General features: G+C 33.6%; 2 protein-coding genes across 2 annotated transcripts in view; one reads left to right on the forward strand and one right to left on the reverse strand.

Moving 5' to 3' along the window:
* Nucleotides 1–3,555: 3,555 nt before the first annotated feature.
* LOC123696519 (kinase suppressor of Ras 2) lies at nucleotides 3,556–18,657 on the reverse strand. Its single transcript, XM_045642780.1, has 18 exons — nucleotides 18,361–18,657; nucleotides 15,832–15,969; nucleotides 14,669–14,807; nucleotides 14,205–14,336; nucleotides 13,647–13,776; nucleotides 13,026–13,125; nucleotides 12,296–12,546; nucleotides 11,781–11,863; nucleotides 11,426–11,511; nucleotides 10,826–10,973; nucleotides 10,500–10,604; nucleotides 9,622–9,737; nucleotides 7,630–7,806; nucleotides 6,291–6,476; nucleotides 5,821–5,954; nucleotides 5,248–5,379; nucleotides 4,693–4,822; nucleotides 3,556–4,304 (listed from the first exon to the last, which is right to left on the reverse strand). Exons 1-18 carry the CDS (start codon nucleotides 18,523–18,525, stop codon nucleotides 4,152–4,154), a joined length of 2,505 nt encoding a protein of 834 aa, XP_045498736.1. The 5' UTR covers nucleotides 18,526–18,657; the 3' UTR covers nucleotides 3,556–4,151.
* A 168-nt stretch (nucleotides 18,658–18,825) lies between these two features.
* Nucleotides 18,826–27,269, forward strand: part of LOC123696533 (Down syndrome cell adhesion molecule-like protein 1 homolog) — a 52,030-nt gene continuing 43,586 nt past the window's right edge. Inside the window, exons 1-2 of the mRNA XM_045642807.1 lie at nucleotides 18,826–19,042; nucleotides 19,122–19,279. Coding sequence (XP_045498763.1) covers nucleotides 18,994–19,042; nucleotides 19,122–19,279 — 207 coding nt within the window. The 5' untranslated portion in view covers nucleotides 18,826–18,993. The remainder of the gene's footprint in view (nucleotides 19,043–19,121; nucleotides 19,280–27,269) is intronic.

The following is a 27,269-nucleotide window of genomic DNA, read 5'->3' on the forward strand; positions in this document are numbered from 1 at the left end:
TAGTAGTGTCCCTGTTAGTATTACCGAAAAATTAAATTCGTCATCAGCGCTTGCGGAGTCCTACTTGAGGGACCATGTTGCTGAGTGTAATGTATTATTTGAATTGCGACATGTGACTGCAGAGGAAATTGTTAAAACTTTTAAAACATTAAACTTAAAAAAAACATGTGATCTCTGGGGAATGTCTGTAAATTTAGTAAATAATATTATAGAAAACATTGTCAACCACTTAGCGTTTATATTTAATCAATGTTGTGACTGTGGTATATTCCCTGATTTATTAAAGTTAAGTAAAGTAATTCCTTTATTTAAAAGTGGTGACCAAGAAGACTGTAATAACTATAGGCCAATTTCCATTTTACCAACTTTGAGCAAAGTCTTCGAGAAATTAATTTTAAACCAATTATGTAGTCATTTTGTATCAAATGGTTTACTGCACGCCAAACAGTTTGGTTTCACAAAGGGGCGCTCTACTACTGATGCTGGAATAGCTCTTTTGTCACATATATATAAAGCATGGGAAAATTCAAAGAATGCTTTAGGGATATTCTGTGACCTTTCTAAGGCTTTTGACTGTGTAGAACATACCACTCTATTACGGAAACTAAATTTTTATGGTATTAAAGGTTTATCTCAGGACCTCATAGCTTCATATCTTCAGAACAGGGTACAAACCGTTGTTGTTAATGGAGAGAAATCTCGCGGTGCGCCGATTAACATAGGTGTTCCGCAGGGATCTATCTTAGGACCGTTTTTGTTCTTAGTATATATTAATGACCTACCTTATTATTTGCAGGATATGTGTGAAATAGTACTGTTTGCAGATGATACCTCATTAATATTTAATGTGGACAGACATGACTCAAACGTTGACGAAGTAAACTCTGCTCTTTTACGCATATCCAATTGGTTCACTGCTAATAATTTATTATTAAATGCAAAAAAAACAAATTGTGTAGAATTTATCCTTCCAAATGTAAAAAAGGTAAAAAGGGATATTATTTTAAACGGGGAGGTATTATACCCTGTGGATTCTACTGTTTTTCTTGGATTGACACTAGATGAGAAGTTACAATGGGGGGCCCATATTGCCGCCACCGCTGCTAAGCTTAGTTCAGCTGCATATGCAGTTCGAAGAATAAGGCATCTCACCGATGTAGACACGGCTAGATTGGTTTATTTTAGCTACTTTCATAGCATTATGTCCTATGGAATTCTTCTATGGGGCAGGGCTGCAGATATTGAAACTATATTTATATTACAGAAAAGAGCCATACGCTCTATATATAATTTACGTGCTAGGGACTCACTAAGAGATCTCTTTAAGAATACTGGTATCCTCACTGTACCATCACAGTATATATTTAATAATATTTTATATGTACACAAAAACGCAGACTTACACACAAGAGTAGGAGATAGACACTGTTATGGCACAAGGAACAGAAATAAAATTGAAATGCCATTTTACCGGTTAGCTAAAGTTAAAAATTCATTTATGGGTCAAGGTATACTTTTTTACAACAAAATTCCTCATAGTATTAAAGAGTTTAGTAGTGCTAAATTTAAGAATTATGTAAAAAACGTCTTAGTTCAGAGAGCCTATTACAGCATTAAGGAATATATGGAAGATAAAAACCCATGGAGGGTTCTCGCGTGAGAACCGCAGGACAGTTCTTTGGCATATTATGATAATATATACGTACGGTTACTTACATATTTTGTAAAATTAAATTGTAATACTGAAATGATTTAAAAGAGCAACTATGGAGTTTCTTGCCGATTCTTCTCCATAGATACTGCTTTCCGAATCGGTGGTAAATGATAAAAATATGTATTGACGTTTCAAAAGTGCTTCTCGAAGAAGTCTAATTGAATAAATAAATGTTTGAGTTTGAGTTTGAGTTTGAGTATGGTTAAAACTTTTACATTATGCAAATAATATTCTATGACAAAGTTCACAATATTGTAACAACATTCGATAAGTGTGAACATCATTTTTAAATCCATGAATTAGTTAAAAAAAATCCTTCGTTACTTAAAATAAGCATTGCACACAACAAAAAGTCAACACGCTATGTACAATTATATTATGCAGTCGAATTTTCAGTATTTACTTACAAATACGAAAATACTATCTATTGACATCAGAGATCAGAGCTTAACAAGTTAAAGGTAAGGTGCTTTCTCGTTACAATACTAAGTAGCAAGTACCCGTTCGATTCTTACTTTAACATTATATTTATAAAGTATAATGAGCATTGCCCTTAAGACATAGAGGGTCTGTTTCTCAGGTATCAAGTAATCCATATTAATATTATAAATGGGAAAATGCCAGTCTGTCTGTCATTCAGATGAATTTTGAAATGAAAATAGTTTAATATCAACGTAAAGTGTGATTAGTAGTGTCTTTTTTGCCTGTGATTTTCTTTGCAAGCCAAACCGCAGGGCACAGCTAGTATTTTTAAAATAACTATTACAAATCTTTTGTTAATATCCAATGTAACTATTTCTAAAAATGTGACAAATAGTTAAAAATGTATTTTCAGATTCTCTTTAATTCAAGATAACATCATTACAACTTTTAGTTAGACATTGAGAAACAGACCCCCAAAATCCATATTTTTCACATTTTATCTCTATTAATTATTAATTATATAATCGTACAAATCCCTTAGTTAGACAAGGGGAGATGCAGCTATTTCACTAAGAATTTCCCTGGACTTGGGAACTCATTATAATATGTTTATTATAAGTGTTACTTACGTAATACAGAAATAAAATAAAATTTTCGATTGCATTTACCAACCGTTGTATAAAATTATTATATTGAATTTTAAAACTATAACTTGTATAGTAATAAATTCAAAACGCGAATACTAATTTTATTTACCATGTATTTTGGGCTCTTAGCCCTTTATTTCGTTACAAAAGTGAAGATTTTTGTCACTACAATTTAAAATAAACATTGTCTGTCATGACTATGTACACATTTAAAAAATTATAATTTATTAGCATGCAGTTTTGTTTATATTTTAAATATTTAAAACATTTTCTCTTGCAGCAGTATGTATAAGATTCTTTTTAAAAATTTTGAAAATATGCATTTTAAACAATTTTAAATTTTATGTTACCCTTTTTTACAATTCGTCAGTTACAGTATCGAATTTCTTCATTAAACGCTAATTCCTTATAATCTTTGATAACTGTTGGACAACAAGGAAAAATTTACGAAATTACATTGAGATATACATAATATGGAGACGACACCGCCTACATCACTTATGTTCCGCTCAACATACGCCATATGGCGTAACGGCACGCTCATTTTTTATTTGTTTTAAAGTGAAACGCATCAAATATGCCTTCGTGTGTGTTACGATATTGCACAAATTATATGGAAAAGTGCAAAGGAATAACTTTCATCGGTAAGTACCTAACTAGATAATAATTTTTAAAACTTAAGTTAGAGCAAAAAAATGGCGCACAGATTTTGTTCGTGGTGTCTCCTCCATACGTAGTAATATTATCTCAATGCAAAATTATTAAAAAATAATAAATTTCAATTGTGTTTTCAAATTATAAATCTTGACACTTATTTGCAACACATAATAAAATAGATTTTAATTTTTTTTTTTTATTGCAAAATATTTTACCAAAGACATTTGAGGTGTTCACCACTGGATTGCGTACAAATAGGCACTCTTGTAGATGACTTAATTCATCATTTGGTCAATAAATGTGAGACACAAGATTGGGCTCAAACATTTATTTGTGCAATTATGTTTCCCATGTACAATAACCATAAAAAAATGTACAACTTTAGACAGATATATTTTTGTTAAATTAGATTTTAAACCAATATATGTATTTAAAAAAAAAATAGCGACAGAATGCCAGAAAACGTAATTGCACAAACAAACATTCAAAACCACCTTAAATACACTAAATTTTCGATTCAATATCTACCCCTCCCACTTACCACATCCCATCCCACTTTCCAACACTGTTCCATCACTCCACTGTTAAATGACTGTTATAAATCACTGTTACTTCACATCACAGTTACAAATCACTCCACTGTTATATCACTTCACTGTTGTTACATCACTGCACTGTTACGGGCGTACGCACAGCGCGCCGAGCCGCTCTCAGAACACCGAGTCCGCGGAACGGGACAAGTGTACCGGGTGTGAAGGGGAGCGGGCTAGACGCTTGCGGGGTAACTTCTCGAGCGTGGAGAGCAGGTGCGGGAAGTCTGGTCGTTCGCTCGCTCTGTACGACCAGCAGAGCATTAGGATGTCCTGGAAATGGGGATTGTTTATTAGTATTTGTTTGTATATAGCTACTTTTGTAAGTTTAAATTATCATTATTGTTTGTGCCCTTTGGTAAAAGGAGAGTTTAAATGTTTGTCTAATTGCATATAAAATTCTGCAAACGGTTTTATTATTTTTGAAGTGCTATCACTTCAAAAATCATGTGTTTCTGGTAAAAGGGAACTCTGAGAATGGTAGCTGATTCAGTATTTTCTGACATACCAGAATAAATTGTATGTGTATAAATTCATTACTTAGTGTGGTACCAAATTAAGAGACTTGATTTAATACATACCAGCTTTTATACAAGAAACTTGAAATGTTCATACAAACTTATAATTCAAATATTAAAACAGACTTTGAGGTGAAACTTACCTTAATATCTCTAGAGGCCTGCATGTTAGCGAGCGACTGCTTCGCCCCCTTGCCCACTTGCCATATCACCGCCTCTGCTGGCTGGCCTTTGAACGGATACTCGCCGCATAGCAGTTCGTACCACACAGTTCTGGAATTTTCAGAGATATATTCGTATGTAAAATGATAGTTTTTTTTTTATAGTACAGTATAATGATTGTTTTATATATTGTAGTAAAAAGTGAACATTTTATTTATAACAAACAAAAGAGATTTGTTATGCCTTAGTGAAATTTTACGCAACAACAAGAATTTTAAAAATCAACCTAATAGTATGGTATTGATTTGTTTATCACTGTATTTTTATATTACTGTATTCAGTAATATAAAAATTTCTAATCTTATGTTAGGTACGTAAGATTAGAAATTTTATAAACCTAGATGGAAAACCCATAAAAACTAGCTAAAAATCATAGAAAAACAATATAATGTAAATTGGGTCTGTAATCAAATAAAATATATTTGTCCGTACCGAAAGTACCACTAAATCACTTATAAATAAATAAAGTAACATACCCAAACGCATACACGTCCGTGTGCTTCGAGAACGGCAGGTGCAATGACGCATGGGGCCTCAGCGCACGTACTAACTCTGGCGCTAGGTAGCACAGCCAGCCGGATGGAATGCCGAGACTGTCGCCGCGGGGGCTGTGGAATTGTGAGCTTTATTTGTATGGTAATACGAGTGATATTGAGTTGAGTTGATAGGAATGTAGGCGAATGTGAGTTTTATTTGTATGGCAATAAGAGTGATATTGATAATTGAAATGCCGAGACTATCGCCGCGAGGACTACGGACGAATTTTAACATACAAAAATAAGGATGATATTGGTAAATGTGTTGATGGTCGCTAAATATAATTTGTAATAAGGTCTGTATTAGTAATGAGTGTCAAGAAGCTCAGTCAGCCGGACGGGATGCCCAGACTGTCGCCGCCAGCGCTGCGGTCGAATGTCACCTTTATTGTTATTGTAATAAGATAGATAATGTGCTATTTATGTGTCGAAGAGGGTAAGGATGTAACAATATTGTCATTTGAAAGGAATAAGATTAGGTTAATTAATAATATTAACAAAAGATAAACTTACTTGTTACCGAAACACAACTTCGTGACACTGAACAGACCAAAATCCGTGATCACCACCTTGCCATTTTCTAAGAAAATGTTTTTCGTTTTGAGGTCTTTGTGGACGATTCCTCTCGCGTGTAGATAGCCCATACCCTGAAAATATAAGTTAAAAAGTTTTCATTGACATTTCAAAATAAAATAACGCATCAACTTATATCTTTAATACACACATAAACTTTTAGGGACAATTAGTTTTCAACAAATTTCTAAAAGTCGATCACCAATTTTCTGATATTATAGAAAATAGAAGAATTATAGTTTACATAAGGCATTTAATAAAAATAAAAAACACTGTGCATATATTTCATGCCACAAAAAATATTGTCGCTTGCTTGACAAAATTGTATATTTACGCAAGTATTCACACTTCACACAAAAAACAAAAAAAAAAAAACAACACAACAAATCAATATTTAATTCCAAACATACCTGCGATATCTGCTGCGCAACGAGCACACTTTTATTCGCTGTGAACTTATCCTTTCGCAGGTGAATATGCGTATATAGCGTCATGCCCTTGCACAGTGACGTCACAATCGCTAGTCTAGGGGGCTTCATACACGCGCCCATGAAGAGTACTAAGTTCTCGTGCCGTGTTTTGCGGAATGTAGCCACCTGCGGGAATATAGACTTTATGTTAAGGAAACTAGGGTCGATAATAGAATAGCACAAAAGTGATGGGTAGGACGAGGCGTGTTGCGGAGTGTTGCCATGTGCGGGATTTTTGACTTTATGCACAGAATACATAATAGTAGCTAAACGCTACAGAACGGACACTCTCCGCCTCCCGCCAAAATTAAACACTTACCTCACCCCGCACGATTAGCCTAAAAATGGTCCGTATTTGTCTGCAAGGACGATACGCAACGAAGATTGACAACATTAATCAAATTGACTTAAAGTAATTTTATTATTTTGGATTTGTGATTATCGTTTTTCGTAGAAAATCGTTAGATATTGTGCTGTTTACGGATGTATTTCATCAGAAAAACGCGAATTTTTTTTACGCTAGTCACAAATGTGCCAACCATAAAGCGTTAACACACACATTTGCAGTCTCTACAGTGTGATTGTCAAAACGTTAATTTTGTATGGAGTGTCCGGGGTGTGCTTTATGCTTAGTGGGATAGAGTCTATAATAAAATAGCACAAAGTTGATGAAGATTACGAAGTCACGAATCGCAACCTTCGTGATTTTGTATCTTATGTTTAGTGGGTTAGAGTCTATAATAGAATAGCACTAGGTAAAGTCAAATTTGGCAGCGCGCCAATTACAACCACTACTTGATTGTGAACCTTTAAATAATGTATTAGAGACTATTTTCACAGAGAACTTTTGTTTCTGATAAGTTGGTAAGCGTCTCGTGCTGTTACATGTGTGGGCGTATGCAGAAAGAAAGCTGGAAACTTATAAGTGCTTACCGGCGCTTGACAGCGCTGGTAACCCACGCAGGAAAGTATATGAACAAGCGCCGATAAGCGCTGAACGGCGCCGACAAGTATATACTTTTTTTATATTTTCATTTTCAATTTTGTTATTAGGTTAAGTAGATTTTAAGTTTTTTGTATCCAAATTATTGTGGCAATAAATACATTCATTTCATTTCACAAGTTCCGACAAGCTTCAACAAGCGCTGGGCAGCGCTGGGCGCTGCCATATAAAATTTGTCTTGGTCTGCTTCAACCTGCTTCCTTTGTGTAAAACTAACCAGCGCTGTCAAGCAGCTCGACGGCGACTGCTCCGTGCCAGCTGCCGCGCTACACTCACCTCGTGCTTGAACGTGTCGAGCGGCGCGCAGTGGTCGCTGAGCGCGTGCACGTGGAGCAGCTTGACGGCGACTGCTCCGTGCCAGCTGCCGCGGTACACGGTGCCGAAGCGCCCGGCGCCGATCACCTCGTACAGCTTCAGCTCGTCGTACGGTATGTCCCACTCTTTCATGGACAGCTGTTGAAGAAATTTCCAATCCCCTTATAAAATACGTCACACTAAAATTAACTTTTTTTGACCCCCTCCCCCCCGGTTGTCACGCTGTGTCACACTTTCTGTGACCGCCCCTGGAAATATTTCGCCACAAAAACTAAGACCCCTCCCCCCTAAACATGATTGATAATTATAGTAGGTACTCGTTGACATACAATGAATGACTACACTCACAATAATTGTGTTTAGAAATTGTCTGAAGCTAAACTCTGCCTATGCGTCTATTGGGCAGAGTTTTATAACGAACTAGCTTCCACCCACGACTTTGTACGTGCATCCCCCTTCCCGCAATAATTTCGGGAAATCCTTTCTTAGGGGACGCCTACGTCATGAAATCTGCCTGCATGCCAAATTTCAGTCCGATACGTCCAGTGGTTTGGGCTATGCGTTGATAGATCACTATATCAGTCACCTTTGAGTTTTATATATATAGATATTAAAGACAATAAATAAGATGCAATTTTGAATAAATGATTCATAGAATGTTGCTCGGAATTATTTTTGCGAATTTGATAGGCGATTGTGTGTCTCTTTGCTTTTAGTACGCTACATAATCACCATGAGCTGTATAAATATCGTTAATTTATATTTTTTTGCAAATTTGTAACCTTATTACTTATTACGTTTTAAAAAACCCCTCCTTTCCACACATTATGCTTTATCTTTACGGATATTATTTTAACCAAATACGAATATTTTTAAACTAAAAAAAGAAATACATTAAAACAATATCAATTAAAATTACCTATGCCCATTATACAGATAATGTGACATGTGATTTTACAAAAAATATTATTTAATATTTCATATAACAATCCATACTAATATTATAAATGCAAAAGTAACTCTGTCTGTCTGTCTGTCTGTCTGTTACTCAATCACGCCTAAACTACTGAACCAATTTGCATGAAATTTGGTATGGAGATATTTTGATATCCGAGAAAGGACATAGGCTACCTTTTATTGCTAAATATGTACCACGGGCGAAGCCGGGGCAGACCGCTAGTCATTAGTAAATACTACATCAACACAACCCAAATCTAAAACAAATAAACTAAAACCAATTCAACAATGTAACACCTTATTTCACACAAAAAATTCCTTATTTCATAAAAAAAATAACACAACTCAATCACATACTTCCTCAAACAACCTCCTGCGATGTATTATAGTCGACATATTAACTTAAATGTTATATAAAACCAAATTTTGAACAAAAACACTACAAAGCTACAAGCTTCAACTCGCACTATGACATTCTCTTATCAGTAACGTCACTTCGGAAATGAATTGTTAACTCGGCAGATTGATAAGAAAGTTTTGTTCAAAGCTTCGGCGTAATCATGTATTTTATTTATTTACAAATAACTTTTACGTGTTGTTATTTCCCCATTATGTTTAAAGATTCATTCTTTGGTAAAGTGGACAAGTCTTGTACATATTATACTAATAATAATTACTGTGTGTTCCCGGTTCACACTGATTTTTATAGACATATTTTTAAATGTGTATTTTTTAACATTTTTTACTTTTTACTGAATCAACTTGAAAAGTATTGTTTATTGTGTCTTCTCATTTAAAAGACGAATAATTAAAAAAAACAATCCCAAATGCTTTTATTATGATTACTTGATGGTGGAAAGTGAATTGAAGAGAATCACATTTTGTTAATTATCAAATTTTTAAACCATACAAAAAAAAATTGTAGCATAACGGCTATAGTTTCTTTTCTTACTTAAACAGGTTACTTCAAACCAAAGTTAGTAACAAAAAACTCACGCTATTCTGCCTCGGCCACCTCTCATCATGTGAAGCGAGATCCACAGAATTGTCTCTCGCCGGACCTCCACTGTCAGTCGAACCAGAACCACTGAGAGACACCTGCCCGGAACCTTCTGTAATTTGAACATAGTTATTATAATATGGTGTTTAGTTCTTTCGTTTTGTTGTTGTTTCGCTGTAATTTATCGCTGTGTTTTAAGTACTACAGAAATGTGTGATTGTTGTCAACTACAAACATGTAGAAAATTATATCTACAGACTAGCTTCCGCCCACGACTTCGTACGTGCATCCTCGTTTTTCCCCGTTCCCGCAAGAATTTCGGGAAATCCTTTCTTAGCGGATGCCTACGTTCTAACATCTACCTGCATGCCAAATTTCAGCCCGATACGTCCAGTGGTTTGGGCTGTGCGTTGATAGATCACTATATCAGTCACCTTTGAGTTTTATATATGTATATATATTTTTATCATATAATTATGGTGTTTCATTCGATATTCAACTGTTTTTTTTTAGGATAAAAAAAATATCATTTCATTTCATAGCTTTCTGCTGTTAAAAAATTTCTACGATTGCTCAATTCGTTTTTAACTAAACGATAACAAACATAATATTGTATATGCAATATCGTACAATTCAGTATTGTAAGAATTTTAGCCTAAGACCATATTTTTCAATGAAAAATTGTTTACTAATATACTTACAAGTTTTACAACATAATTAATTGGTACTATTCAAGCAACAAGGTACGTTTCATTTTAACATTTCTATTATTTCACATTACAAAAGTCATGGCTTATACTATTAATTATTATAGTGTATAAATATAATGTAATTAAACATATTTTCTTTCATTAAATTATTCTATAACACTCACCACTCCTTACACTGCACGTGAGATCATGCTTGGAGTCCGCTGTGGTCCTCGCGGGTGACTGCACAGCTGACGTGTGGTTTGGACTCGACACTGTTGGTTTCACATCTGCAAGTGACATTTTTATTAGGGATTTTTTTTCTTCTTCTCTATATTATGTAAATATTTTCTAGCAATAACTGACATACATTTTGCAGGCATGCTTATTGCTCACTCGGCTAACAAAGACATTTATTCAAACTCAACTCAAACATTTATTTATTCAATTAGACGTCTTCTTCTAGAAGCACTTTTGAAACGTCATTACATATTTTATTCACTCCACTCACCGGGGAAGTGGAACCGTCTCCTGTCCACCTGGTGCTGCTGCTGGTGGTGGTGATGCTGGTGATGAGCCGGCGCCGGCGGGGCTAGAGCCGGTGATGAGGGGGTCGAACTGTTGCACGATGACGTGTTCGATGATGAGTCGGGGTTGCCCTATGATGATAATTTCCTAATTTATTCTTTTGTATCTTTTTTTGTTCATAAATCTACAGATACATTTTTATAACGTAACTAACTGTTTTCGCATTTTCTTAATTTTATGGCAAATTTATTGAGATTTTCTTACATAAGATCCTTCTCCTGACAATATCGAACACATCAAAATGAGTATTATCGAAATCGGTGCAGCCATTCACGCGTGATGGGATTCATTTATACATATGGAGATATTTTAAATTTTTGGTTTAAAATATGATACCTACAACACAATGATAGGAAATTGTAACTTTTAAAATATAAAACTCAGGACATTAGAACCTATTTTTTGAAATTATAGTATATCCAATGTATAAATGTTAATCAAGATTAGAAATATAAGTCTTAAAATTCAGTAATATGTCAAACATACACTTAAATAAAAAAAACAGTATAATTGTGTTTCTTACCGAATAATGGTGTGCTGGCGGCCTCTGTCTTCGTTTGGGTGTTAGCGGGGGGATGATTCGACCCGGAGATGATAAATAATAACCACCTATAACAAATAATAATACGTATTATAATTGAAATTCTGCAATTTAACTATTTGTATTTTTATTGGTAAGCACATAGCTTTTAAAAGCATCGATTTTGTTTCTCTTTTCTATGAAAAATGTTTGATTAAAAACCAAAGTATTTTAAAACATTTTCTATAATTTACAAATTTACTCCTTACTTATTTCATACAATTTTTATAAAATACATAACTGAAAAATATTACTCTTTGTTTAGGCAAAAAACACTATAAATACATAATGTACATACCGTCTTTATGGAACTTCTCTTTGAACGCATTAACAAATTCCTGCGGCAGCCCACAGGACGGCGGCACTTTGCTCTCGCAATCTCTGTAACAAAATATATACATATGTATTAGTTATTTTTTGACTGATATAATCCACCTAATATGATTATGTAAAGTTTACTTATTAGGATATAAATTAAATATCTATTAGTATCTTTCTTCCTGCAATTCAATCTGACTGCACAGCCAGTGACGGAATGCAGTAAGTTAAGTTTTTATATAATTTTTGAAGTGAAACTTCTTAAGGCGCGTTGAGAGTAAAATTTCAAGGTCGCGTCATGGAAATTCCGTCACGTCATGGAGTAGGGCGACGATTTTAGTATCTTTGAATCTTGCCAAAGACCACTTTTGACATGTGTGCTCGGCACGCACGTTCTTTATTTTCACTGGTAAATTTTTGTGTTCTTTCTTTTCTCTAGCCTAATCCTAATGAATACACTTTATCCTAAAACCTTTTAGCTAATCTTTATTTTACCTGTGACACTTAAACTTGCACTCTTTACACTTCAAGCCCGACCCGAACAGCATTTGCTTATCACAAAAGTCACAAGTGGCGATCATGTTGAACGTTTTCGTGAAGCGGTGCGCTATATCGTGCGCCATGCAGCCGCCCACGGCGCCCATGGTCGCGCCCGTGCCCGTGACCGTGACCATGCTCGCGGTCATGGGCGTGACCGTGCTCACGCGCGGTGACCGCGGCCCGCCCACGCTCATGGCGGGACTGCCCTGTGAATTGAGAAATGGTATTGTAAAGATTAAGTTATTGTGGTAGGAAATCAATTTTTATATTTCTACTAATTGATACAGCTTTGTCTGATCTAAATATTAATATATTACTTTTGATACTTCTAGATTTAGCTTTATATTAATTATTTATATTAGCTTGTGTAACAAAGAATCAAACTTAATTCATCATTCAGCTTGTAAACACTCTCCTATCATATTGTTAATAAGTAATACACATATGAATTTTAAATTTTGAAGAACAGACTATAAACGCAGACAGTTAGTATTTAAAAGACCCTTATCAACATACGATCATATTATAATTATTCCGTCGTTTTTTCATACAAATACATCTAACATACAGTCATTTATTAATGTTTTTCATTATTTTCTCATACACACCACATCCACATCTAACATAGAGTCATATTAGTTTTTTTTTTTTCAGTGTTTTCTCATACAAATTCACCCAAACTTACATGATGAGTATCATATATCCTTTGTGGATGTTCGTGCTCGTGCGGTGAGGCGGGGGGACTCGTTTCTGTATTGCCAACTGCTGACGATTGGCTGTTATCACTGGAAGAAAATTTATGGAATTAATGTGTGTTTTTTGACTGTATGTAGTGTGTATAATAATTGTAGTGCTAATATCTACACTACACTAATGTATCAACGATTTATCCAACGGATATAATCCGTAATGCATAAACATAACACCATATAATATGGTTTCATAGTTTTTTTTTTATAATTATATATGTATGAAACTGACAGAGTATTATAATAGAATTATCACTGATTATTATATTTTTATTCCAACTAATTAACCAAATAACTAAGATAAATAGAATATGTGAATTGTTTTGCATATAGCTTTTTAATTACAAAATCATCTTAGAAATTTTCATAATAAACTAGCGGTCCGCCCCGGCTTCGCCCGTGGTACATATTAACGTTTTCTCTACATAAGAACCATCCTCGTACTTCAAGGAATATAATAAAAAAAGAATTATCGAAATCGGTTCAGCCGTTCTCGAGTTATGGAATTACAACGAAAAGTGGCATTGATTTTTATATATTAGATAAACAAAACTAACCTATGATCAGACGCGTCCGGCCGCACGGACAGCTGCGACTCGTGCGAGCGCGACTTCGTCAGCGAGTCCGGCGCGGGCAAGTGGGAGTTCTGCTTCCGTTTCCCCACCGGGGTCGTGGGAGATTTGCCGCCTGGAAACGTGTGGAGAATTTATTTATTTATTTAATTAATGTCAGCCAACAACATCAACAGTAACATGGTATACGAAGATGTTACAGATGGTATTTATTGTTTTGTGGGCATGACAAAACTATTTGTGGCTGTGACTACAAAACTTTATATATCCTAATCCTAGTAATCCTAATTCAATAGTTTTATTATCGTTAATACTTGAAATTTATATAACTTATTCATAATTTTGCCTTTCTCTAGAGCAATGGTAACCAAAACTTTGTAGTAACTCAGGCCCCGGAACCACAGACGAAATAGAAAATCTATTGTGTCTGTGACCGATCGGGCCGCTTGGGACTCAATGGGTTAAATACACTGTTTAAAAATACCCAAGTTTATCTTTTTATAGTTTTCGGACCCCTGCAATGTTGCCCCGTGCCCCACTCACCGTTGCCCTGTGCCCTCGGGGCCCGCCTGTGGTTCCGCTCGTCCCTCGTGCGCGGCGAGCCCCGCCCGTGCCGCTCCCAGCTGTCCCAGTACAGGGGCAGCTCCACCGCCTCGTGCCCCCGCGCTAGGGCCTCTGCAAATTTTAAGGCCATTTCAAATTTCGCAAAAAAAAGCATATACATCTTTTAAAATCTAATTTGAGGAAAATGGCGTAAACTCGTGTCAGAAGACTCTGTTTGTGTCGCAGAAAATTCAAATTCAAATTCAAAAATTAGTATATTTCTATATTTTTAATTCAAAAAGGTCAATAAATTGTAAAACTTCTTTCAAATAACTTAAATCAGTTCCAATTTAGCAAATATTCTGTAAAAAACAAGGTTTTAATTTTATGTGTTAGACAAGTTCTCTCCAAATCTCCATTGACAAAAAATACCTTTCTACCACTTTCTACTACTTCTACTATACCTGTATAACTCCTAAGCCGTTGCATGGCCCGCCCCAGCCTGCGCACCTCCTCATCCCGCGCACCGCACAGTATCGCGCGCAGCTCATGTTCCGAACGCTCCCGGAGAGCCTCTAGCGACGATATGCGGGAACAGACCGCCTGGAATAGTGGATTTTGAGGCTATAGAATTGTGTTATAACATATAGAGATGTGTATACGGAGTGATTATTTTTATGATATGTTGAAGCATTTATTGGAAAAGATTAAGCTCTTACTGGAACTTGCGGTAGGATAGCAAAGATGGTTAATTTCGAATAAAGATTATACATTTTTCATTCCTGTATGTATCTATGACATTCAAATTAATTGAGAATAACAATTATTATAGTTACTTAATATTTAAATATATTTTTCTTGTGTTTGATTCAAGGTGAAATACATTTAAGTAAATTTTATACAATAGAAACAAAACATAATAACGACTTTTATTTTTAAACAACATTCTACAAGCTACCAATAAAACAATATATATGTATATTACGTAGCACTCATACGCTGGAATGCAATTTTGTTACATTATTGTTTATATTAAGGTGCAACGCTGGCTAAATAATTTAAACGTGATGTAATACATTCGCCGCTGAACGTGTCTACGACATTCTAATGTTACTTTGTGTAACGTTTGCGGTTACTTTATTTATTATTATGAATTATACAGAATATTGTAAATATGAAAGTGTTTGAATGTCCACTTTTCGTTTCCTTTAGTTTTACAGGCGATCGAATGTGCGTAATAGTTTTGAATGAGAAATATTATTAGTCAGAATCTCATTGATTAATAAATAGCCTGGATAACTCTTAAGCATATAGATTTACTATTTTTTATTGTGAAAACTAAACCCATTAGGAATAAGAAGCAGAAACATATATTTTAAATAGGTAACTTTTATAGCAAAATTTAAAGTACATGTATGCAAAGCTACTTTTTAAAATTATTAAGCATAAAAAAACATTTGAAACAACTTCAATTACTCAAAAGAATTACACATACATTCTACTTTAACCCATTGAGCCCCCAGCGGCCCGATCGGTATTTTCTATTGTGTCTGTGATTCCGGGGGCTGAGTTATTAAATTTAGTCAAAGCTGTAATTAGTCTGTATTCAAGTAAATATCAAGTTCACCTCGATAGCATCCACACTGAGCCCCACCACCCTCAGCCACTGTCTCAAACTCGGCACATCCCGTAACTCCCTCTGTAGCTCCTCGCCAAACTTTGCCTTTATCACTAGTTGCCGAGAAAAATGTTTCACTAGTTTACCCTGAAATTAAATATATTGTATTTATTATTTAACTCTAAATTTATCAAGCATAGTTTAGGATTAGGTAAAATATTTAGAAGTATTGAATTTATATTTTTTGGTTTTTAAGGCATTCAAATGCTTTATAAATATAAATTTATAAAGAATAGAAAAAATTCGATCACGAGGCGGGACTTGAATGGCGCGAAGGATGCGGGTTCAAGTCCCGCCTCGTGATCGAATTTTTTCTATTCTTTATAAATTTATATTTAGAAGTATTTTCAAATGAATAATACTTATACTTATATAAACAAACTAGCTTTCCACCCGCGGCTTCGCCCGCGTTTTCAAAGAAAAACCAGTATAGTTAACGTTCCCGTGGGATTTCCGGGATAAAACCTATCCTATGTGTGAATCCAAGTTACCCTCTATATGTGTGCTAAATTTCATTGTAATCGGTTCAGTAGTTTTTACGTGAAAGAGTAACGAACATCCATACTTACAAACTTTCGCCTTTATAATAGTAATAGGATTTATTTATTGAAGTAGAGCAGAAACACAATATTTCCATAGAAGTTTATAAATAAAACCTACATTAATATAACATTTGCATCTTCCTCTAATAGTTTATACTATGCTTTATTTATTTATTTGGTTTGTAAATATTTGAAGATGGTTTTATTCAGTCTCAAATATAAAAAGCACTTAAAATGCCCTTCATTGTTCCCAATAGATACTTGAACAAATCTTAATGCCTCTTATATTAACTTCACTACATAGTATAAAACAAAGTCGCTTTCTCTGTCTCTATTTCCCTATGTCCCTTTGTATGCTTAAATTTTTAAAACTACGCAACGGATTTTGATACAGTTCTTTTTAATAAAGTGATTCAAGAGGAAGGTTTTAGTATATAATTTATTACGTTTTAGACAAAGCGGGCGAAGCCGCGGGCGGTAAGCTAGTTTATTAAAAAAACACATACATACTTTGTTACTTTGAATACATTAATAAGAAAGTAGTATGTTGTTTTATTCACAATTATGTAGTAAGTAGTTAATTAATACTTCTATGCCTTAATAACAAAATAGTATAGACTGCTTTTTACTTGAAGAAAGTATTTAATAATTTTAACATCCCTAAAAGTAAAATCATATTTTGTTGTTTCATTTCAAAATATTTTATTTTTAATTCTACTATGTTAAATACAACAATATAAATTATATAACCTCCTCCTTTTTTGAAGTCGGTTAAAAAGCATTTATCACTACATTTTTGTACATTGCACATATAAAGACATTCTTACAGAGAAAAGATTGTCCAATTATCTTCTAAAGAATTAATATTATTTCTCATCAAATGCAGGCCTACATACACATTTCTAGTATTGTTTGTGTTGAATGATGCATAGCGTTGCATTACTAATTGTTTTGTTATAGTGTCTATTAAAAGACTCATGTTTGTTAACAAATATCACATCAAAAATAAACATATTACTCACTAAATGAAAATTGAGATTAACATTACTTGTTCATATTTTGAAGATTCAGATTATTTTTATTTTTATAGATTTTATTGGATACTTGTGTCAATTTTCATTTGGAGAAGGAATGCACAATCAAAGTACTTTAATTTATGTAGGTCATTTTAATCAAATTTTTAATATGAATTACTACTAGTTTTATCAATAGTAATGAATTTACATTTAATTCAATTTATTTACATAAATATTTATAGAGATACAGAACATAGGGTATGTTTAAGTGATGAAATTGAGTCACATGCCCAAGCTAAGCTCTAATAAGTTAATATAATCAGTTTTGTCATCAAGTGTTAATAGCTTCCCATAATGGTGAAGTAAATCTATTGTATTGCAATATCACAATATATAAAATATTGAATTGTTAAGTAACTATTGTTAATACTATCCAAAAAGACTGACATATTGTATTATAATAATCTGAATTTTATAATAACTCATACAGAACACACATTCATGTATTAAATCGAATTAAAATATAGTGATAATATAAAGTTCAGATTCCATTTTTAATTCTTGGAATTTGTGAGTTTGGATTTTTTTAAATGTTTGTTTTTATAGTTTTTAATTTTTATAAATGAAACTATGTATAGAATTACGCCAAGACATTGTAGACAGCAGTAATCTTATGTATGAAATCATCAGATATCTCTAATGTGGCATTTAAACAATAAATTACAAGTAAATAGAAATTCGATAAAAAAGATTATATTATTTCAAGGCAACAGGGACTGCGCACGCTTACACTTTCTACTATCGGCATTGAAAGGATCCTTGAGCCCAGAGGCCTTGAAGTTTAGGCCTTGCAAGTATTTCAAGGGCATAACTCATTTTTTTAACTACATGTCATAATAAAATGATTGCACCGGCCCTACCTCCAGGGTCCGAATCTCCTGCTGCGTCAGTTCTGCGCTTGTTAAGCATTGTGTCCTCAAACCTTCCAGTCTATCCGCCGAAACATCTATCATTGACTGTATGGTCTCTATCATCTGAATTGCATCACGGGCTCTTTTGATTTCATATCCGCTCTCTGCATCCATTACAAATATCACAGCACTCTACACAAACCACTAATCACTACTTGTAAGTATAAAACACCTTATTCATTATAAAAAATGAATATGATTATACAAAACATTGCAAGTGTTGTATTGCCGATACAGCGGCCATGTCCGAAGAAAATCTATATTTTTCTCTATGACAATACACTGTCATAGACAGTTTTTGACAGCTGTTTAGTTTTTTGTGCAGGTAATAAACGTCACAATCTTTTAGCATGGCAATTATTTTGAAATATCAAATGTCAGGCAACTAAAAAAAAATAGTCTATGCATTTTATCAATGGAGTGAAGACGTTTGTTGTGAATTTTGTTTCCTATTATTTCGCCTTCCGTCATTTAAAAAAATCGGTGTAATGTAAATAAACTAGTTTGAATAAATCTTTTTACTTTACAAGTAGGTAGAGTTAGTGAGATTTTTTCATAGGGTTTAGATGTAGAAATAGTAGGATGTTACTGGAACGTATATTGGTGCCTCTGTTCTGCCTTGGAATAGAAGGTAAAATAATTGAATTGATCGAAGTACAACTATTTGGCCTTTGTCTCCCGGTGGTTCAATATGTATGTTTTTTATTTAGTGTTCGGGCGCGTACTTGGCGAGGAAGTGGAAATTCGCCAGGTAGCATCAGACAAGGGAACAATAAATGTGACCATTCCTTGTGGAACCGAGCCCCTCTCGCCGGCAGTCAACGTCCAGTGGGTTCACAGAGGCAACCGCACACACCACGAAATACTGGTACAGTCATTTTTCTTACCGGAAATATTATAAATATTCGTGATTTTTTCTATGCCTGCTATTAGGTAATTTCTATTGTATACGAGGAACTCCAGTGGGAACATCTAAAAATATTAAGATTTATTTAGGTATATTAATTTATTGTCACCAGCAAGGAGCACACAAATTTTTAGTTTTACTACATTTTTGCTTAAAACACACAAGTAGAAAAAAATAAACAACAAAGCTAAATTACTTATCCCATCCAATTTTGCACTGCAGAGGCCCATGCATCTCTAAATATTTATTTCGCAAACAGAGATATCTATAAGGTGTTACAAGGGTGTTACCTAATCATAATAATACCACCAACCTACTACTTATTCAGTAGGTAGGTAGTATGAAAAACTAAACAGGTAGGTAGGTATGTATTTATTAAACGTATTATTCAAATGCGTTTTATACCTACACGGTTTTAAAAGGTAAACTAATGAATTATTCATGACTTTATTCATTAATTTTAATAACATTAAAATTTAGTAAAAAAATGACACCAAGAGGAATGAGATGAGTAACTTTTTTGTGAAAAGATAAATAAATTGACCTATCTACAAGCGCTTTTTAACCGACTTACGCCAAAACGTCGGAGGTTCTCAATTCGTATTTCGTAGCGTATTTAAGCATGCCCATATTCTAATGTAAACATTCCATCTTGTTTAGATTTTATTGACTCAAACAACCTGTTCTAGTATATTATATTTGTCTATAAAACACCTGAATAAATACTTCTATGTGCTCAATGGAAGTGCTATTGAATAAATTATATCGCTCACAAATCAAATCTAATAATTTTTCTGTTAGATTTGATTTAACCCCGGTGTAGGGGTTATAAGAATCAAATCTAATATTTTTTCTGTTAGATTTGATTTAACCTCTGTGTAGGGGTTAAAAGAATCTGTGTAATTAATAATTATGCAAATATGTTTATTTCGATTATACAGTGTTACAATTATGTATTTCGTTATTAAACGATTTTAGTAGCACTGTAAATATTTACTGTTCAAAAACTTATTTCACTAAAATGGAAAAATAATCTTTTTTGCGCGATGTATTATCTCCGCTGCGACAATAATTTATGTTCTTTTTTCTACCTGACAGATTATGCTAGGTTTTTCCAACTTCTTTACTCCATCCCATACCTATTCGTAAACGAATAAATTTTATTGCTAAAAAAATTGTCGTATGTAGCTACTGCGAAGTTTTTTAAGTGCTTCAAAGGCCCAATACAAAATTCGGACAATTTTTTACTAAGTTAATTTAACGAAGAAACCAAATGAAAATTGAAAACGAAATCACAATTTCACATTTACAGTTATTTTCACATACTTGACGTGTTTTTAGCAATAGGTACAAAAAAAAATAACTTGACCTACTGATAATAATTAATTTGTAACATAAAATTAAGCTTAACCTTAATACCCGCATATACCCGCGCTATATGCGTGTAACTATAGCGTCATCGGAAACAACTATAAGCCCTTGTTCAGTTTGAGCAATAATAATATGGATTATGTACCGATTATCATTTAATACATGACTATATACATTTTCATGGCTTATTTTTTCCGCTTATCCATTATTGCTTTCAGAGCGGCTCGGTATTTTTCGTTTTATTATCGCTACATGGTATTAAACAAAGTCGCTTCCCGTTGTGTCTATCCCTATGTATGTTTAGATCTTTGAAATAACTTAACAGATTATGATGCGGTTTTTAAATAGATAGCTTGGTTTGAGAGAAAAAGTAAAACTTGTGAGGTGTATTATTTGTTGAGTTTTTAACTTTAAGACGAAGCAGAAAAAACCGCAGGCGGAAAAGCTAGTTTTAACTTAAGATAAAAGAACAACAGAACTTTCGCACATCTATGTTCTTAATACCTGCCATATCCACAACATACAATACACATAGTTAATTCAAAGCATAATAAACATTTAAATTGGTTAAAGACATTGCATTGGCTTCACTTTAATCAGTGGATCTGGGACATAGACAGCTTTATTGTGACGTTCAATTTGAACGGAATGTACGATCGAGATAATTACCTAATACAATATAATAGCTATCTAATACCTTACAAACTAATTTCATTAAAGAAAACAGTAAAAACTTCCTTGCGTTCTACAACTTTGATTTCGATACCTCGTACTTACCAAATTTTCAAGATATAAGTATATAGTAAGTATATTTCTAGTATGTATTTCCAACTCCGTTTGAGATAGTAGAAAACATGTTGTCCTAACACATATGCATACACACCTAGGTATACAAGACATATGTATAATGTGTACACAAACATCAGCATTGCTTAGCTAAATTGTTAATTGCTGTAAAGTGTTCCAAAAAGCTGAGCGTGTATGCTCATAAAGTCGTGTTAGGTTACTTAACCTTTTAAGGCCTTAATAAAATACCTTAAATATTTTACCCGCATATCCAAAGCTATGTTATACTACCGAACTACCTACACACTAAATACCATAGACAATTACAGAGTAATTCGGCGCCAAATCGTTCAATCACAGACAATTATTATATTCGCACCTCACAATTAAGCTTTTCCTGACTTCGAGTGACTCTCGAGTGAAGTGTGACCGTTTGTTACGATCTTCCAAGATTTCCTGGTTTACGAGAAGTTATGGATTTGGCTCTTATTGCTGTGTCGGTTATGGAAATAATATGTAGGAAAGTTTATCGCGTTCCTGCTCTGTCTTTTAAAGTACTTAAGAATTTGCCTGTTCGAATATTGAAGGGTAGAAAATGCAGGTGATTAATTAATTGTACAATCTAAAATGATCTGTTCTAGAAAATGGTCATTAAAACTTTCTTGATACAGTATTTTGTGCAAATGCATGTACTGTTTGGGTCTTATCACTTATGCCACAATTACTCAATAAAAAAGAAAAAGATCTAATCTTGGTTGAAGGATTACCACCTCCGCTAGATACATAATGCTCCGAAATTATTGCTATATTATAATTATTAGAAAGAAAGAAGAAAGTAAATCATCTATACATATAATAAATCTGTAGAAGGGTCAATTCTGTACATTGAAAATATTGAAAAAATAAATAGCAGGGGGTGTTACTGGATCGATACCAAGCCCAAACATGTGATTAAAAAAATTTTTGTCTGTCTGTCTGTCTGTCTGTCTGTCTGTCTGTCTGTCTGTCTGTCTGTCTGTATGTTCAGGCATCACGTGAAAACTAACGGTTCGATTTCGATGAAACTTGGTATACCTAATTATACCTTATTATCCTGGGCATAAAATAGGATACTTTTTATCCCGGAAAAATACGTAGAAAAAAAATAAATCGTAATTTTTCTTAATTTTTCCGCGCGGACGGAGTCGCGGGCGGATGCTAGTATTAAATAAAAGTTTCTCAGTCTCATTAAGCAGTTATTTTATAAATTTGTGTATTCTGAACTAGTTAAATAATCGATAGCATAGTTCCTTGCGTGGAATTGCTCGCCCGAGTCGCCATTGATGTCCAGATTGGGCATATTTGTTTGAGTCACGTGCGCTACCCCAACTTTGGGAGACGGATATTGCATGTCACGAATTAAATGACAGGAAAGTGTAGACTGTAGGGTAGTATTGATCTACAGCTATTTCTAATACTTTAGTATCTAATAAAAGTTATTTAATTATGAAAATTCAAAAATTAGAAAGCAAAATTGGCCCAAATAATTTTTGAAAAAAGTTGTAATGTTCTACACTTCAAACATTTATAAATACAAGTTTTATTAAAATAGGAGAAAAATGCAAACGGATATAACCTAGCAAGGAATAGTATTAACTCCCGATTTTTATAAGTATCTGCTATAATGCTGAGAAATATAACAAAGGATGTCCTCAAGTGTTATTCCTATGTGGCTAGAGAACCCTAAATCACGTCTATTATTTGCCCGTGTGAGTGGCGAGTGCCGGACGGCGGACCTACGTTATTTGAGATGACAAAGTATGAAATATTTTTCTATCAAAACGTTGTACTATTTTATCGTCGTCTTGCTATCAATTGTTCTTACCTACAATAATTTAAAAAAGCTGTCTGGAAGTTAGGATATAAAGTATATAATTATTAATTCCTTTATGAAATTTCTAAAGATAAGTTGAAAAACTTTTCTATGAATGCAATAAAGTTTGTATATTTTAAAAGATTAGTATTTTATCGGTGGCTCTTACGCAAAACCACACTTAATCTTTTCGAATTGCAGTTAACTTCATGGCATTCCTTCAGTAATTTTGTGATATTATAGTGCCAATTTCCATAAATCTCTGTTTAATTCTGTCCTGAAAATGTATCATAAGTACCTACTTTCAGAAATACCATCTCTATATGATAGTCTGTCCAACATACAATACATATACATTTTATATATATGTATCAAATCGTCCCCATAACGTCCAATCAGTCGCTCGTCGGTACGATTGCGAAAAAATTGCCGCTGGTCGTAAAATGAATTGGCCGATGTCTTAATTCACCAGAATATCTATTTATAGTCCGACGAGACAATGTGTCCGTATTGATTTTAACGCTCTAGTGTTTTGTTTGGATTTGAAGGTGATATTGTAGGACACTTGTAGTGGACAAATGTATATAGGAAGGTGCTCCTACATGCTTCATGAATGAGCTAAATAGAATATTCATTATTCGAGATAGACTATCTGAGTATCTGGGCACTTAACTGCCGTTATTTGGTATTTGTTTGCGTATTTTGCAGTAAAAGTGCCATAAAATGCTTTAAAAATTATAATATGTAGCAAAACTGATTTTATATGAGTAGGTAAATATAAACACAATTAAAATGTTCATCGCAACAAAGTAATCGAAGACAGACTATTTGCAAAGGCTTAAAGTTTGTTAGTCCTCGGTGCTCTTGTTAAGAATCAATTGTTGGAGTTCGCTTTAAATAGATAATGGAAATATTTACACTGAATCAATGTAATTCGGTCCTCCAATAAAGAGTTTTCCTTTTGATTTCATGGAAAGCTTTAAGGGAATTTATGGAATGGCTCTAACAGATATATCGAGTTCTTAACACGCGTCAGAGCGCTAACCTGACGCCGCGCTATGACGCACAATTGTGTTGTTCTACGCGGTAACAGAACGACAACGTTCCGACGCGCACTAAGTATGCATTTTATCTGACAGAGCCATATTGACTTTACCAGATAGATTGAATACTTAACACGCGTCTGATTGATAACCTGAAGCGCTATAACGCCGAGATGTAATTTACTACGCGCTATTGGCTGTCAGATAGAACGCGTACCTGCTTGATGGGCGTCAGATCGTTGTTTGACGGTATATTACCGCGTAGTACAACACAATTCGCCGTCATAGCGCGGCGTCAGGTTATCGCTCTGACGCGTTCTATGGCGAAGCTTGCTATAAATCTGTACGTTTCAGATGACGCAGCAAAAATAAAGTAAATCTAATAAATTGAACGATGCTGTGTGAACACAGTGACTCAATATTTGTCTCCACATTCGAAAGCTTTCAGGTGTATTAATTTGATGAGAAGTGATAAATCGTACGGCTGTTATAGTTTATTTGTTGTGAGAATATCTTTTCTAGTTTTGTAAAGCTTTTGTGTATTTTATTATGTTATAGTTCAGGATATTTATAGTACGATTGTACTATAAATAACAAAATTGAATCATAAAACATATTTGAATCAGATTAAATAATATAAAAAGTACATTGTATTTTATGAAGCAAAAGGCCTTCCATTAAAATTCATGTTTATATGATATTTTTTAAGAAATTTTCCTGAAATATTTATATTTTGTCTTCCCTTTTTTGTGTATTACTTTATTGTCATTAAAATTTATTTATATATTGTTTGTCGAAATGGCTTTACACACGCAAAATAATCACGTAACAAAGACAATAGCAATAATATGTTCATTTATTCATCACTTCTGAAGCTTTATAAATAGAAATAGAATCTAATTTCAGACGGTAACATTACATAGCCTTTATATGGTTTGTTATGAACATTATATAATATAACACAGGTCAACGGGTTGATAATTAGATTACATGCAATGGAAAAGTCGATCAACCATTGAATTACAACGAACACGTGGAGTTATATCGATTTTATAGTAGTTTTGGTTTAAATTCAGTTTTATCCGCCTTTAAAGCTTTTGAGAAGTATAAGATAGACAAGACAAGAAGAGGACTAAAAAAATAAATTCTTGTGCCCGAAAAAGTTCGTATTCTGAAAAGTATGAAATTACGCTGTCTACAAATCGCCATCTTGAAAAGTTGAATTTACCATGACAGGATCATCTAAATCGAATTTATTTATTCTGCACAGACTTATGATACAATATAGTTAATATACAATAGTACTCTGTGTTCTATACCCTACAGTAAAGTGACAAATTTAGCTAATGACCGTATATTTGGGGCTATTTGCGGGACTATTCGCCTTTGTTTAACCAATGGACATTTATTAGCCTTAATAGGTAAATAAATAGATATACAACTATTTACAGGACACCTGGAAACTCGTCTGTTCATAGTCTCTATAAAAATGCTGAAATTGGAGTTTAAGTATAAAGATTTGAAAATGCATTGAAACAATTCTGAAAAGCAGCGTTAAACGTAAAAAAAACACATGAGATAACTAATCCGATCAACCCTTAAAAATTCTGGAAAATCTTCCATCTTGTGTGAGGTTAAAAATTCTATTACGTTTATATTGCGTCTGTACGAAGAATAAAATCCTCCACACCGTGATCCCGTCACGGATGTGACTCCTTTGATCATCTCTTGCCAAAGCGTTGGAAAACAAAAGAGTTTGTATTTGACGCGGGAAAGTAATTGATTCGCCTCTCTTGTTGATTTTTGTTGGTTAGGTTAGGAATTATATAGAGAGGTTAAAACGTTTTTTAGATTTTAAAGTGGTTTTATAAATGTGTTCGTAAATGAAGTTAGGTCGTGCTAAATTCGTATGCAAAAACTTATTTGAAATAAGTTTATTAAGAAAATACTTGAAATGCCATTTAAACACTTTATAAGCATTACGTTAATTTACTTATAACATTGCGTTAATTTACTCGTTTTAACACCTCAGCTTTAAACATCATTTCTTGATATTTTTATTAAAAACGAGAAGTTATCGTATATCAAAGATATAATCTCGTTAATTCTTCGCTATTAAAGTGAATTAAATACACAATGTCCAATTCTAGTGACCGTCAAAACATCGGGTCGTTGGAACACTTAATTGCTAAGAAAAATAACTAAGAATGTTAGCCACTTGAGATTGTAGCAAGATATCCACTTAAGTGGATGGATGCTGTTAATTCGTCTTAAATAGCCATTAAGTGCTCATTTGTTGATGCTATCGTTAAGATGAGAGTATTGTTTACTGTAAACGACCGTGATATTGAGTTTGATTGCATAATTAAATTAATAAATTATTATTAAATTAAATTTGTTATAATTAAATGCTGATTTGATTGCTAAGGATTGATCGTTTTGTTGTAGCTAAGAGGAAGTCTTATCACCAGAATAAAAGCTAGAGAACGTAGAATAACTAGACAGGACTTATCTACCAGATTAAGTACCTTACCAGGTACCTTACGATAGTATTTTAAAGGGAGCATTAACTGTTTCCTTGGTGTTGAAATAAATTCTATATAATTTTCTCTGTAAATTTCCACAATCAAAACTTCGCAAAACAAAACATTTCAGTGATTGATTCTCAAATAAGAAGTTTAAATATTGATTTTGCCATTTATCTCCAAAAAACAAACAAGGTCGTTAAAATTCTAGATTTAGACATGATAGTAAACAATCATCGCTCAAAACAGGTTTTTATGTGCAATTAATGCCGTTCTGCAATTACTTGGAGCGGCTAAATCGTAAAATTAATTAATTGGCAGAATTAGGATTCTCAGACATAGTTATAATTCCGCTGAGTAGAAAAGTTGAAACA

The sequence above is a fragment of the Colias croceus genome, chromosome 12 (assembly GCF_905220415.1).
Source record: "Colias croceus chromosome 12, ilColCroc2.1".
In the NCBI taxonomy this organism is placed as follows: domain Eukaryota; kingdom Metazoa; phylum Arthropoda; class Insecta; order Lepidoptera; family Pieridae; genus Colias; species Colias croceus.